At 38.2% G+C, this 14,728-nt stretch overlaps 1 protein-coding gene across 2 annotated transcripts; it reads right to left on the reverse strand.

The window, feature by feature from the left end:
• Positions 1–654: 654 nt before the first annotated feature.
• ERCC5 (ERCC excision repair 5, endonuclease) lies at positions 655–14,728 on the reverse strand. 2 transcript variants are annotated; one of them, XM_074910690.1, is made up of 16 exons: positions 14,639–14,728; positions 14,049–14,164; positions 13,312–13,487; positions 12,662–12,777; positions 12,475–12,564; positions 11,589–11,649; positions 10,509–10,652; positions 9,384–9,591; positions 8,171–9,115; positions 7,539–7,771; positions 7,046–7,165; positions 6,382–6,595; positions 4,605–4,749; positions 3,600–3,802; positions 2,631–2,713; positions 655–1,327 (listed from the first exon to the last, which is right to left on the reverse strand). In XM_074910690.1, the coding sequence occupies exons 2-16, from the start codon at positions 14,134–14,136 to the stop codon at positions 782–784; spliced, it is 3,372 nt and encodes a 1,123-aa protein (XP_074766791.1). In that variant the 5' UTR covers positions 14,137–14,164; positions 14,639–14,728; the 3' UTR covers positions 655–781. The 2 variants fall into 2 exon arrangements, with proteins under 2 accessions (XP_074766791.1, XP_074766799.1); XM_074910698.1 differs by having other exon boundaries at positions 2,631–2,715; positions 3,602–3,802; positions 12,475–12,567.

Below are 14,728 nucleotides of genomic sequence, written 5' to 3' on the forward strand. Positions count from 1 at the left end.
AATCCATAGGAGCTGTAATTAAACTCTACAGTCATTCAGCAAGACAGGTGAGGTGGAGGGAAGTCTGAGTTTAACACACTGTTTCTCTCACAATTTAATCCAACATGAGTGCTGCAACCAGTCAGCACCTCTGAACGCCACTTTTGCAGACAAATTCTTTGGACATGGTCACGTAACTCCAAGTCTAGAAACATGACATTCACATTCAGAGCATCAACAATTACGCACCTCAGATTATATAAGGATTTACTACACCATATGATTTTCCGTGAGATTTTATGAGGGCTTACATTGATTGTCTCATGAATGGGTGGCTAAGCAACATAACTTCGAGCACAAAACTTTTGAGACAGGCATAGTAAAGGGAATAAGGAAAACAACACTAATTAAACTGATTTTCCTTCTCTCAGCACCTAGAAATAATCCAAGTTGCTTTCAAAATTTCATTTAAATTTGAAGTTAAGGAAGCAACAGATTGTGTGAGATTTTTTACAGCTATCTCACCTCAGAACACAAATGGACATAACATTTTGGCTCAATTTACAAATCTCGAAACAGAGAACTTATCACATCTAATCTAGGTCTTTATGAGTAAATGTGCTAAAATTTTTTTTTCATCATTTAAGATCCCTCTTATTTAAGTTCTGGACATAAAAATGACATGAAAAATACATGAGATATCGGGATAATTTATTATTTATCAAAAATTCATTAGAATATTTACAAAGCTTAATTCATAAAAAACCACGTACACACAGTCTCTTTTTAAGACTTTTTTCCTTTAAGACTTCTTTTTTCTTCCTCTCTTGCTCTGCGATTTCTTTTTTCTGCCCTCAAACACAGGTTTGGCAGTCACCATGACTACGTTTCCCAGTTCTTCATCCTCACCACTTGAGCTGCTGCACCCCTTTTTCTCTTTATGGTCTGCTGCCTCCCTTGCAGAGATATTTTTCTTTTTGCTTTTGCCTAAATCTCTGCTTTCCAATTCCTCTACTGAGGAGTCACTAGAAGTTTCTGAAAGATGCAAATTCCCAATAAAACCACCTCCATATAAATGTTCTTTTCTGGAATCTAAATGTTTTCTTCTCTTTCTACTTTGGACTTCTGTTGCCACAGCTTGATTTCCACAGCCTGCAGCACCTTCCCCTTTCCTTTCCTCACGCTGTTTAAGTTCAATCTCTGTAACAGCAGTGGCCTCCTGAATTTCATCAGCTGCTTCTTTTTCCTTTCTCTTCAGACAAGTCACAGCTCTGCGCAGCCTCCGACTTTTAATAGCTTGTTTTTCATACTGTGCTAGTCTGAAGAATGAATCAATTCGAAGCTGAGTCTATCAAAAGTAAAAAATAAAAAAACAACTTTGAATGCTTTTGTGATGGGAATTCAGTTATTTCAGCTATACTATAAAGCATCCCAAACTAAAGCACTAATGAAATTAATATGCATGCAAATAGGTCTGAACAATAACATGCATTATTTTATATATATACACACCTATACCTTATAAATTATGGAACAAGAACTTTCAAAGAAACTAAATAATAAGCAAACTAAACTCCAGTGAAATTTTATAAACCTGCTGCTGCTTAGACATATGTTGCTATTTTCAGCCCTAATACACAGAAACTTTGTAGTGCTCTCAAGTATGTCCTTACAAACACATCCTTAGCTTCAAGCTGTTAAAACAACAGAATGTTTACTAAGCAAATTTTGCAAGTGCATTTTACATTTGCATAGGCTAGTACAACAAAATGAGGTCATTCCACTCAAGTTCATTGTAACACATGCTGCTACAGTGTAACCATTTAAGAGTAGAACTAGAAGTAGTCAGACACAGTGGGTCTGTGTTATTCAGACACAGCCAGGCTTGCTGTATAGACTAAACTCGTCCTCTATACTCTCCCCAACATTGTCTGAGACAGATGCTTCCAAAGAATGTTCCAGTCAACCTGAAAGTATGCAGATTTAACTACGGGTCTTGGTACCTTTCACTCCTTTGAGTGACAGAAAGACCCCAGAACACGGGTTTAGACTACCTATCTATTTTCCTTATGGCAAAAGGAGAAAATATTCTGACCTTGGGTGATCAGTTTTACAACAGACTTTCACAGTATCACAGCATGCACCACTATTGACTTTTAAGTTTTATTAAAGTTGACAGACAGAACATTTATTTGGAAATTAAAGTAATATTATTAACAGGCACTTGCTCAATGGTTCATTCTGAGCTCCTCTTCAAAGGATATGGATGATACCAAATGGTCAGTCTCACTTCACCAAAATCTCAGGGGCATTTTTATAAATCATCTTTAGAAACAGCACACTGTCTTTTAAAAGTACTAAAGGTGCTCGAGGTACCTGCAGTTTCAGTTACATCCAAATCAAACAGCAACCTGGACTTGAGAGACGTGCTTGATAGATAACAAAATCTGAAACCACAGCACACCCAAATCATACAGAAATGAAGTCTAGAGAATTTAATTACTTTTAAAAATATATATATTAAGATTTTTAAAAAGGCCAAATCCCAGTTTCTGAGAAATGTATTTTAGATTAAAGCCCTGCTGTTCATTTTAAAACGCTTCTCTTAAAATTTTCTGGTTACCTTTAAACTATACAGTTTTATACTTTACCTGCTGCAAGTTCAGCTGTTTCATCACAGGCAAAAGGATTTCATCTATCTTTGTTCTAGTCCAGCCAAAGTGATTCTGACAGAATGTGCAGAAAATTAAGGAACTTTACACAATAGCTATTATTAGTATTTTATAAACACATAAAATGAAAATTCCTCCAACAAACAATGCCTGGAGTAAAGTGACTCTACTTCAATGCTTTTTATTCTACAAAACCAGAGAAAATACTGTTATTACAGCTGAGTTATGTGCATGGTTCCGGTATTGTGCTGTGTATCTTAATCATGCTGCTACATCTCTATTAGTTACAGGACTTTTTCTCTAATATCAACATTTTCAAAAGCATGTCTCAGTGAAGACAACTCATTCTGGCTATACAGTACTGCCATAAGACAAAACACCTACAAATAAACCTATAAATAAACCTTCTTTTTACACTTGCACACACTGGAAGTTCCGTTCACTATTTAAAACACTATTAGTTCTGCATACGTTGTCACCTACTTTTCAACAATTCACTGCAAGAAATAGACATTACAAGAAATACAGTGAAAGCACAGGCTGAATCACCATTTCTGACTAGGTTTTGAAACTTATTTGTGAAACATTGGTAAACATACATCAGGAGTGTGCAAACAATCCCCACTCTAAGTCTAGAAATAAGCACAGCACAGTTACAGAAACATAACAACACGAACTAGTCAGTCCAGCCACGAGACTGACTCTGCATGGGAAGTGAAGCAGCCCGCTCTCTCAGGGGGGCAGAGCAGCCCCGAGTGTCACAGATGCATGGCTGCATTCCTTTCCATTCCAGAGCTGGCATCATTGTAGGAGAGCACATGCAGACGGGGCCCCTCACACCAATGAGATGTGAAGAATTTGACACTTCGTTATTGACTCACTATTAAGATTTATGAATTTTAAGCTGAGCACTTTTAGCTAACAAGTCCTGCCATATTGTAAAAGGATATTCTCTGATCTGTTCCACATCAGGCTTCCCCCAGATGAACGAACCCCTTGTCTCATCCACCACAGGCTTCAGGTATGCTTCTGCCACTGCTGGATTTGGGAAACCTGAAGAAAGCTGCAACTCCCGCAGTTTCTTCTTGACTTTCGTATCATGTGGATTAGGTCTCAATTTCTTATTTTTCTGAGCCTCATTCCACCACTCACTGAAAAACAGAGGAAAGCATTCATTTGCCTCCATAAAATATAATTTGGAATATCAAGAGCTACCATCCTAATTTCAGTAGCCTTAGTCTCCCTACTTCTGTTACTACATGAGATGAGGTAGGAAATTTGTAACTAAAAAATGGTCAAAGGGACATATAACCTGAAAGTAGAATAGACAATACAAAGTAAATGAAGCCATTGCAAGCCACAGTAGCAAATATCACCTGAATTATCCATGAGCTACTAAACAGAAGGCCCTAAATTCAGCCTCACTTGGGGAGGATGTTAGTTTTTGGAGGGTTTTTGGTAGGCAAGGTAAAAAAAAAAAGGAAGAAAGAAAAGACTTTTAATCATTCTTGCCATTGCCAATACAACTAGCTTGACCCTTTTCAAATCTTGTTCTTCCCCACTGCCTACCTGTCTGTCTCTTTACAGGTCATCCACTCCTCACTCATCAAGTTTCTTTTCTCTACGACCATGCTACAGCACGTTCTCACAAACTCAGGGAGAATAAACCTCCACTCCACTACGGATCCAGCTCTGCAATGAACTCAAAGGCAGTCACACAGTTCTACACCTGTTCTATTGTTTTCATTAGTCTCCCTGTAATTGCTGTATCAACATGTCACCTTATTTACCTGCCATCTCAAATAGTGATATAAGGGAGTCGCATATTTTACAGTTAATTTAGTCTCCTTAATGATGGTCATATGTTTTGTTGTATGCTTACGCAGCAGCAAAGCACATTCACTAATATTCATATTATGGAGAAACAGAAGAGTAAAACATAATGAGGCATACGCAAATTTTAAGAGAGGTTCCAAGCCATGTCCAGGAAATTCATTTAAAATCTCCATCGCTGTCACAAAGCCAACATTTGGGATGCCCTCAGTGTAGTCACTTCCAAGCAAGTATGCCAAATTAATTAGCTTGCTTCGATCCAAACCTGTAAAATAAAATGCATAAACCAAATAAAACCAGTGGATTCAGCATCTTTCCTCTTACAAATTAAAAAAAGAAATATATTATCTGAAAGGCAAATAACAGAAGGAACACAAAGGCATTAACTCTGTAAAATTACATACGTTTATATTCTGGTGCAGTGTCAATATGCTACTGCTAGGTCAAGCACCAGTAGTTGTGCTAACCTGGCAAATACATCCTGCCAAAATTAAAACGTTACAATGTCAAGACCATTGGGAAATTCTGGGTTCCTAAGAGCTGTTATTTTACATGTATTTCTCCAGTTACTGTGCAATTCTCATCTAATGCTGACCTGAATTTAATAACCCCCAAACCAGAAATAAAACCATTCGGTTTGAATTCTAGTCCATGATATCAATGTCTCTGCTTCTTAAAAGCGTTCCCAAACTGGAAGCCTTTTGCTCTGTGCTAGTGCAGTTACTAACTAGACCAAAAGAGCCTGTGAAACAGACATAAAAAAGGAGTAACTCAGCCGATCACTTCTACTTAGTACACTATAAGATGTGAGGCAACCAGACTGATTTTCAGTGACTAGCTTCAGTTTAGATTATAAAAAATAAAAAAATTAAAAATTAAAAAGTCAGTGGAGAAAAGGAGGGATGTGTTTCTAAGTACACAAAGCAAGACCATCGGCATGCTAGTCAGGATATCCAGCAACTGTCAAGAAAGATTTGTGCAACACATAGAAAAGAAGCACAAGACTGCAGAGGAATGTGACATGAAGCCCGACGGTGACTACTTTTCCCCAATAACAAGTAAACAAAGACTCTGGTTTATTACGTTAATAACAGCTAAAAATCACACACATGCTTTTACAGCCATCTTTCCCAACTAAGCTACAGTAGCATACCTAAGTAGCTACAAGTAGGGGAAAAAAATATTTCATTCAATTTGCCAGGAGATGAAACCAAAGACATATTTTTCACCACACAGAAATGTTGTGACATTTTACATGATGAAGACATTAAAATATTATTTCAAAGTCTATTGCCTCTCTCGACTTTGAAAACATCAAAACTAATTTTAAGAGTTCTGTTTAAACAAGGCATAACTAAAAGTAAAAATTGGCTCATATTTTCCTTAATACACTACGTGACACTGAAGTTTAGCAGTTCAACATAATTAGCAACAACTTGATTAGACTGGTACAAGAGCAAACTGAAAGAAGAAAAAAGCTGTATTAACTAAATGAAAAACCTTTTACAGACCCTCTTAATACTTTATGTGTCAGTATGTCCAAAATGAACTTCCATTTCCACAAGACTATAAAATCTGATAACATCAGAATATACTTTTCCCACCACGTCAGAAAAGTCATGCTGACATTCACGCAGAAACTGGTACCATAGTTCATACTGCCAGCCTTGATGACCATCACACTAAGCCAGTGTATTAAACACAGGTGTCTGCAAATTCAGGGGGGTCATCTCACGGTAAAAACAGCAGCTTAACTGAATGTGTTTAGAGAGTCTCCAAAGAACAGGCATTGCAATAACAGACACGCAAAATTCTGTAGAAAATAAAACTTCAAAAAGAGACATGGCATACTGTCTTATTAAAGACTGTATTTAACAAATCAGTACCTGAGGCTTACCTAGCTGGTTTTGAAAATCAACATACTGATAATATTCCACATATTTGTTTTGACTGAAGAAATTCTTATAAACATGTCGAGCACCAAATAACCAAACATCACTATCATCAGTGATTGTCCCAGAGGTCTGATCAGTAAGGTCCAGGATAGCACACTGTGCCTCTGCCTCCATCGGAGCTTCAATATATGGAATGCCAAACAGACGGAGAAGCTCCTGTAGGATGGAGAGAAAAAATAGTTAATATATTATAACTGAAGAATAAACTTCTACTATACTTCTGCTTGACTTGGAACTACTAGATTCATGCTTGGGAAGTATCTAGTATTTCACAGCAGATCTTAATCTCCCCTAAAAAGTACCGACCACAGTTAAGTCAAGGGGGAAATCCCACTTACTCATCTGAGGCAGATAGCATAATTTTATTATTATTTTATAATAACAGTTATTTAATCTTGAATTCCATCAATTTTATCTCAACATTTTCAATACTTTAAATGAAGCAGGCTGAAGAAAACAAACTCCTAAGAGGAAAAAAGGTGACTTATAATTAAGCAAAATTACTTTTTTCTCAAAACAGCTTTTGAGAAAATGTTTGACTGAGGTGGAGGGGAAGGACCACATCAGGCTGTATCAATCAAATCAAAATGATTCAACAAATACTACCTGGCTCTCCAGGAACATCTGTCCTGTCACAGAAGCAGCAACACGTTCCTGCTGCTGTTTTTGAGCCTGAAGCGTATTCTGCTCAGCAGAAAGGTCATTTTCTAATTCTTCTAGTTCTTCCTAAAAATAAAACAAGATTTTATTTACTCCAACAATTCAGGTATATTTAAGTAAAGCACTAAGTCTCCAGTTATAATTATTCTAGTAGTATATGCTTCATTAGTTCACACTTGGAAGTTGTCTTAGCTTCTCTAATGCAGTGAATTATAAGACCAGAGATAGGCCTGTTCATCAGAGTGCTGAAACTTTAGTTTCCCTCTCATTTCAGGGAGAATATGGTTAACCATCATCTTTGAATAAAAATCAGTTCCCATGAAATTAGATACGTATCTGAGAAAGCAATTAAACTGTAAGAAGCTGTCCGATAGTTTTCCTTAAAAACTGCTTGGGAAAAGAGCACTTCATTACTAGCTCGAAAAAAGCAACGAGTTACCAAATTGATGTCTTGCCACTCATCTGCTGCATCTTTACCATAATCTTCTCTTTCAACATTCTGATCGTTTGCCAGCTGCACTTCCTCAGACTCCTTCAGCAAGTCCTGTGTGACAATATCATGTTTGTCTGACTCCAATTCTGGAATTGCTGTTTCAACACACGGTTTTTCAGCATAGTTAGAAGGAAACTCAGTCTTATTACTGACTTCAGTATCCACTTCAATAAAGCTTCCTATTAAAGGAAAATAAAGAATTCAACTTCCTGCTGCTTGTTTGAAAAGAAGTACTTGTATGCATTTTTAACTTGGGCAGTGATTTTTTTTTTCTATATGCAGTAAATAGATATAAGGATTGTGAAATTACAGAAACCAAGTGGTTGACCATTAATACACCAGTTAAGTTCAGTGTACACAACGGCATGCTCTCCTGACTCCCTGTATTGTATACTCAGGTTTCAATGACAAAACATAACACCAAGGGGAAAAAAATAGCTCAGATTTTCTTCCCACCTCCTACATATGTAGGAATAGATGTATTTTAAAGCATTTTTTACTAGGAGAAAAGGTTAACCTCAACTAACTACAAATACAATAAGGTTCTTATCTTTTTACACAATTAAAAAAACACATACCATCAGAGTCACTGTCTTCAGACTGTGATATTCCTTCTTCTTCCTCCTCAGGACCTTTTGCTTCTGGAAAAAATCTAATATCCTTTTGTATCTCAGATACATTCTCTTCTGTTTGCAAAATTGCTTCCTCTGTATTTTCAGCAATTTTCAAGTGTTCCTCATTTTTAGAAAGGTCTGTTGTTTCAGCATGAATTAAAGCCACTATACTAGCTTGTACAGGGGAGCAGCTTGGCTTCTGTGTGCACAGGTTTATATCCTTATCTCCCAAAGGATTTAAGTCCATTTTGGAACCGTTTTCTTCTTGGTCTAAATCTTCTTTGCCTTTTCTAGTATTGTCAATACAAGAATAATTTTCAGCTCTAGATATACTGGTATCCCTGGGTGTAATATGATTTTTTTCTGACTCCTGACGCTTTTTTTCAAATTCAAGGTCTTGCATCATCACTTGATTTGACGAATTAATTGTAGGTATTGTTTCCCCCTCCTTAACTTCAGGAATCTGATCTTCTTCATCCGAGCTACTAAGCAGGAAATCCTTCACTTCTGATTTTTCTGGTAGCACTCCATCAGTTCTCACAGTAACCCCTTCCTCCCTTTTATCACCATCCCTCAGAGCTTGCTGAATTGCCTGTAGTGTCCTTGGAGACACACTGCCTTCCTCTGTTACATACTGGTCCACATTTAATCGTCCTATGTTTTCATCTACCACTTCTTCTTCTGAGCTGCTTTCTACCAAAGCTGCCTGGATAGCAAGCAAAGTCCGAGGAGAGGGTGGTGCTGTCACCACATTGTTATCTTTCTCTGTTTGCAACTTGTCTGATGCAACTAGCTTTGCATTAGTGGAAGATTTGTTGATTTTATTCGATTGAGTAAATTCAAGCATTTTTGATGAGGGTCCTGCAGTAGCTTCCAAGTCTCTACTTGTGGCTTCTTTTGCTTGAATACCTGAAAGAAAGTTCTTCTGTTGATATTTTAGTAAAAAAACTGCTTTATACTAACATTCCATTTTACATAATGAGCATCATTATATAGATTAATAAACCAGTTTTCTGCACATTTACAGATCACAGTTAATTACATATAACAGTAACACACATTTCATACAAACTACTGCCTTCACGCACCTGTATACAATATTCAGGTTCTTCTTAAAACTGACAGCTGCAGACTGCATACACCAAACAAGGTTTTACAAAATCAAGACCTGACATACCCTTTATTAGGATATAGTGAGAAGAATCTTCAGAGACTACCCTCCTAGATTCCACTTCTTTCACAAAACCACCTTCATTTTCATATTGTGTTTGGATTTCACCTGAGTGCTGCTGATTCAATTCTTTTTGTACATTTTCTATGCACCGATTGAGGTTGCTTTTCTTAAGCAAACCCCTAAGCTGGTACTGGGAAAAGTCATTGGACTCCTTAAAAAAAACAAACAAAAAAACAACAAAACAAACAACCAAGTCAATTTAAATAAAACGCCACTAGCTGCACCTTTAAAGCAAGTTCATTTACCATGCTCTGGAGGGCCTTTTAAGAGTTTCCTTTAAGCAGGTAACATGTGTCTTACTGACTGCTGCACTCCCAAGCAACAGCAACACTAGACCAGTAACACACAACAATTCTAGAAGGTGCCATTAAGTAGTTCCGAATGCTGGCTAAACACAACGAGATCTCAATGATGCGACCAACAAAACTTAGCTGGCTAATGGAGGTGGTCCCATCTTAAAAACAGTGCAACTGTAACAGAATCCACAGGTGGATGGTTTTAAGATGATGGTTCTTAGTTTACACCTGGACACAAGCTATCATTTCATCTGACATATATTGTACTTTTAAAATCTAACTGCTCTGAAAAGCTATTGTAGAAGTGGCACTATAGGATTCCCCATTTCTCCCTGAATGGCTTCAGTAACACATCTGCTTAAGGTACAAAAGCCTTTTCCCAGCTGCCAGCTCCCCTAACGACCTGAGGGTTTGGAATCCAAGCTGTGTTCATTCTGCCTGGCTTGTCCACACCAGTAGTATGTTCTTACAGTTGAAATTTTGGGTGTAACGCTGATGAGGCATGAGACACTGCACGATTTTTTCCAGGCATGCCAAACTGAATTAGCTCTGCCAATTTTAGTGGAAATCAAGAGACAGTGCTCTGAGTAGACACATGGGAGGGCTCTGTTCAGAGTTGTTATCTCACTTTTTTTTCCCCCCTCAATGTAACATATCATATTAAATAAGCTTGGGGGTAAAGCTTTCCAGATGTGCTACTCATATGTTGTCTTTATGTGCATTAATGGCAATATCTCTATTTCAATGGCTTGTAAACAATTTTAAATATTACCTCTGGCATCGCTTCAAATAATGTTCTTTTTCGCTTTGTAAATTCTTTCATATCAGTCAAGATCTCATGTTTTATTTCTGGAGGCAGCTTGTTGAAATCTTCTGATTCAATATCTACAGAATGAGGATTTTCACATAATTCTTCCTATAAAAATGGAAAACAACATAAACATGTACTTTATGTTATAGTACAGGAAGAACAATAAAATATTTAGACCATCATTCCAAACAACAAAAAAAACCAACATCCCACAATATCTTTGTTGCTACTTCTTATACCATGAAGAAAACAGTCAAGAAAAAAAAAGGTAACTACGACCTACTAAAACAACATACATAATTACTGATGTACACTACATGGAGAAACTTAGTTTTACACTTTTTACAAAAAAATGTTAGTATTAATTACAGAAACAGGTCCTATAGCCTCAGCTAGTCTGATTTTATCCTTCCAAACAGGTTCTCCTTCTGAATGAGAAATACTTCAGAGACAAACAGTACTTCCAACAGGTTGGGTTTTGGTTTGGTGGTGTTTGTTTTTTTTACTTTGATGAAAGCAGAGATAATTTTATTACTTGTTATGACTTCTCATGTTATATATCTCTTTTCTCCTCTTCCCATGAGATCGGTACACCAGAAGGCAATACAGAATTTATCTGTGAAAACTCAAGAAGCAAAGTGCTTCAAAAACAATTTATATTTGGAGAAGCAAGGGAATTTAGTTAAATACATTGTCGTGTATGTACTTACACATGTACAAATGCGTACATTTCACATCTATCATTACAAAAACCTACTTATTCTCCACATGTCCCAGAGAAAGCAGTCAAAAGAAAAAGAAAAAAGATACCATAAGAAATTCCTATTCTGATGTATTCTAGTGGAGAAAATTACATTTGTATTTCCTCCTTAGTAAGAATTCATAGAGTACTTAAAATTAACTTGTTTGCTTGATAAATAATGCCATAGTAAGGCCTATAGTGCCAAACGCTTTTTTAAAAATGTTTGTGTTTGTCTTTTAAGCATAGCACATGAATGATAGGATTGTTCCCAGTAACAGGGCAGTTAATATTGCACTTACCTGCAACATCTTTTTTTGGCTCATTCTCACCTCCCATTCTTTTTCATCTTCTTCCTCCGAGCTAAAAATCACAAACAGAAAAAAAAAAAAAAAAAGCTATTTACCTAGGAAAATAAAAGTTCCTATTTCAGGCAAAAGGACATTAGGCATCCCTTCACTGATAAGTACAAAAATTCACACACAACGTCAAAGTACACGCATATATATATGCATATACATACAAACACACATACATACATCTATAAATACACACACAAGTCAAAAAGATCTGAGCAGAAAGCAAGAAGGCAGACTTATCTCAGTTAAAACTAAATTGAGACAATTTAAATCATTACCTGATTCTTGTTTGGTCAGCATTTAAAGTACATAAAAGTACATATAAGATGTGCAAAAAGTAATCTAATGGATAGCTTCACATTCCCACTTAGTGTTGTTAAAGATGTCACAAGTTTGACAAGTACATACAAAGCCCTACTTCTGCTGAACACATCTACACTACTGAATGAGGGGATGCAAACTGGAATCAAGCTGCCACACATCAGCTACCCAAGCTCAAACAATCAGCTCCATTTAGCCATATGAGTATGGCCACAGAGACTGAGGTGTAAGCACTTACATCCTTACACATGAATCCAGTGTAGCAATGTAATTTGTGAGCTGAAAGCTTCTTCTGTTACTTTCCCCATAAATAACTACAAGGCTTCTGTATTCAGAGCTATAAACCAAACTCCCCAAAAAGAAATGGAAATAAAATATAAAGAAATATACTTTATATATCATGGAGTCTCATGGGTCAAAGGCCTTTCAGCAGTGTCAAAAAGTGCAGTTTATACTGTTATCTGAGTTTAATATAGGCATCTAAGCTATTTTTCTTAATTCTACCTACCTGTTCTTCTCTTCATTCTCTAAAGCGGGCAATACATATATATCATCAATCTCTTCTCGTCGAACTTGTGTAATACTGGGCAAAGCTTCACTGCTTAGGGAAAGAAAAAAACCACAACAGTGATTAATAGCTATATAAAAACTTACCTGCCCCTTAGAAACAAGGAGAAAATAATTTTTATTCTTGCCTTTTGCCTGTAAGCACAGTTTTGATAACTTGTCTCTTCAGAAGTGTTTTTAAGAGTTTCTCTGTAGTTTTCCTGGAATCACTGATGGCAAATTCCTTTCTTTGTCTCCGTTTAGCCTGTGAAAATAAGATTAACACCAATGAGATTTTGCTGAATGCTGAAGATACGTATCCAGTGAATTAGTGTTATAACCCTGTACGCTGAATCTATGAGCAACTCCTAACTCATCCTACATCAATGGTGACACAGCCTTCAGATCCTCTAAATCTCTATATCCATTTCCTCTGTGGGACTTGGGAACAGTTTTCAGCTTCTGGACTTGGGAACAGTTTTCCTGGGTGCAAACGCTTGCAAGAGTTACATTCAAATCCACTGCAGAGCAAAACGCAGGCTTATGCTATCACCCACCCCTCTGCAATCTGGTTTCTACACAAACCAAACCCGAACATACCAAAAGGGAGCTGCTGCACACTCCAACAGCTAACCCAGACTGGGATACAAAGAACATCTGCACAGCAGTGCACTTCAAGCCCCCCCATCCTCGTGGCTCAGAATCATAAGCAGAATAAGAAGGAAATTGAAAATGGATACTTACTATCAGTGGACATACATCCTACTTTGCATTGCAATGACTCAGCAAAGGTACTTACCAAGGTTTGTCTCTTCAGAAGCGGTGCCTCTCCGTCAAAAACAAAGACAGGTCGAATCCGGAAAAACAGTAACTTGCAGAGTCGATGAAACAGAGTGAGGAGATGAGCATTTTGTATGGAGTTACCGCCACGATCCCTGGCTCCCTTTATTGCTTGGTTCAACCAAATACTGATATCTTAAAGAACCGTTAAGAGAAAAAAATGTGCAGTCTTACACATATACCATACTAATAGAGTGGCTTTTGCCCACTGATGCAGGCTTGGCTTATGAAAGGCAAGGTTATCCAAATATTTGTGAACTTTGGAGAATAATTTTTTGCCCCTATCGCCCTGGTCAAAAAGCAGAGGTGAAACAACTGTGCAGCAGTTTACGAATAAATGAAGGGTACCTTCTTTCCACATCTTTGTAGCATTTAACCAAGTATATATGATAGAAAAGTTGATGTGAAAGTATTTCAACTTTTTAATCTTAAGAGTCCTACTGAGAGTACCTCATTTATTTATAAAGCACAAAATCCTATAGCCCAACACTTGTGTAAGGCACCTATTAAAAAAGTCTTCTTTTTAAAAGAGAAAAAAAAAATAGAGCTTAGTATTCCACATATTATAAAGCATAAAATCTACTTATCAAAATATCATGATTTAATTTTTTTTTAAAAGCTAATCATGTAGAAATAAGAGAGTTAAAATAATCTCCTTCACAAATTTGGTTCCTCAGCTTTACTTTTAAAGGATACCAACAGCAAGAATTTTTCCTTCTAGTGTTTCTGGGTTTATAGGTCTCCCGGCGCTTTCAAGAAGTTTCCAAAGTCCTTGAACTCCCATTGTCCTTCCTTAGTTGCTTTGAGAGAATCTTGAAGAGGAACAGAAGAAGGAATAACCCAAGGATTATAGATCTACGTGTGCTTTATTAAAGCGAACGCGTTATTACTGCAAACAGAAATAAGGAGGCGGGCTAGACCGGGAAGGGGCGGGCGCCCCGCCGCCCCAGCAACCGCTCGGGCCGGTTCCGCACGACTCCCCCAGCCTGCGATACGTGAAAAACCTTTCAAAAACCCAGCGCAGCGTTACAGCTGCTCGCCGGCCGGCCGGCTGGCTCCCCCCTTTGCAGAGACCGACGCGATCCCGGACAACCGCTCCCTGCCCCGGGGACGCGCTGAGGCGCGGCGGACGGACGGACGGACCGGCCGGCAGGGGCAGGGGCAGGGGCAGGGGCAGGGGCAGGGGCAGGGGCAGGGACAGGGGCAGGGACAGGGGCAGGGGCAGGGGCAGGGACAGGGGCAGGGACAGGGGCAGGGACAGGGGCAGGGGCAGGGGCAGGTCTCACCTGGGGCGGGGCGGGGCGGGGGTGGCAGCCCGCGGCGGGGGCCGGGGAAGAGCCGCCTCACTCCAGATGCCCGTCGCAGTCCCACGGCCG

This window comes from Athene noctua, chromosome 1, assembly GCF_965140245.1.
Source record: "Athene noctua chromosome 1, bAthNoc1.hap1.1, whole genome shotgun sequence".
NCBI lineage: Eukaryota > Metazoa > Chordata > Aves > Strigiformes > Strigidae > Athene > Athene noctua.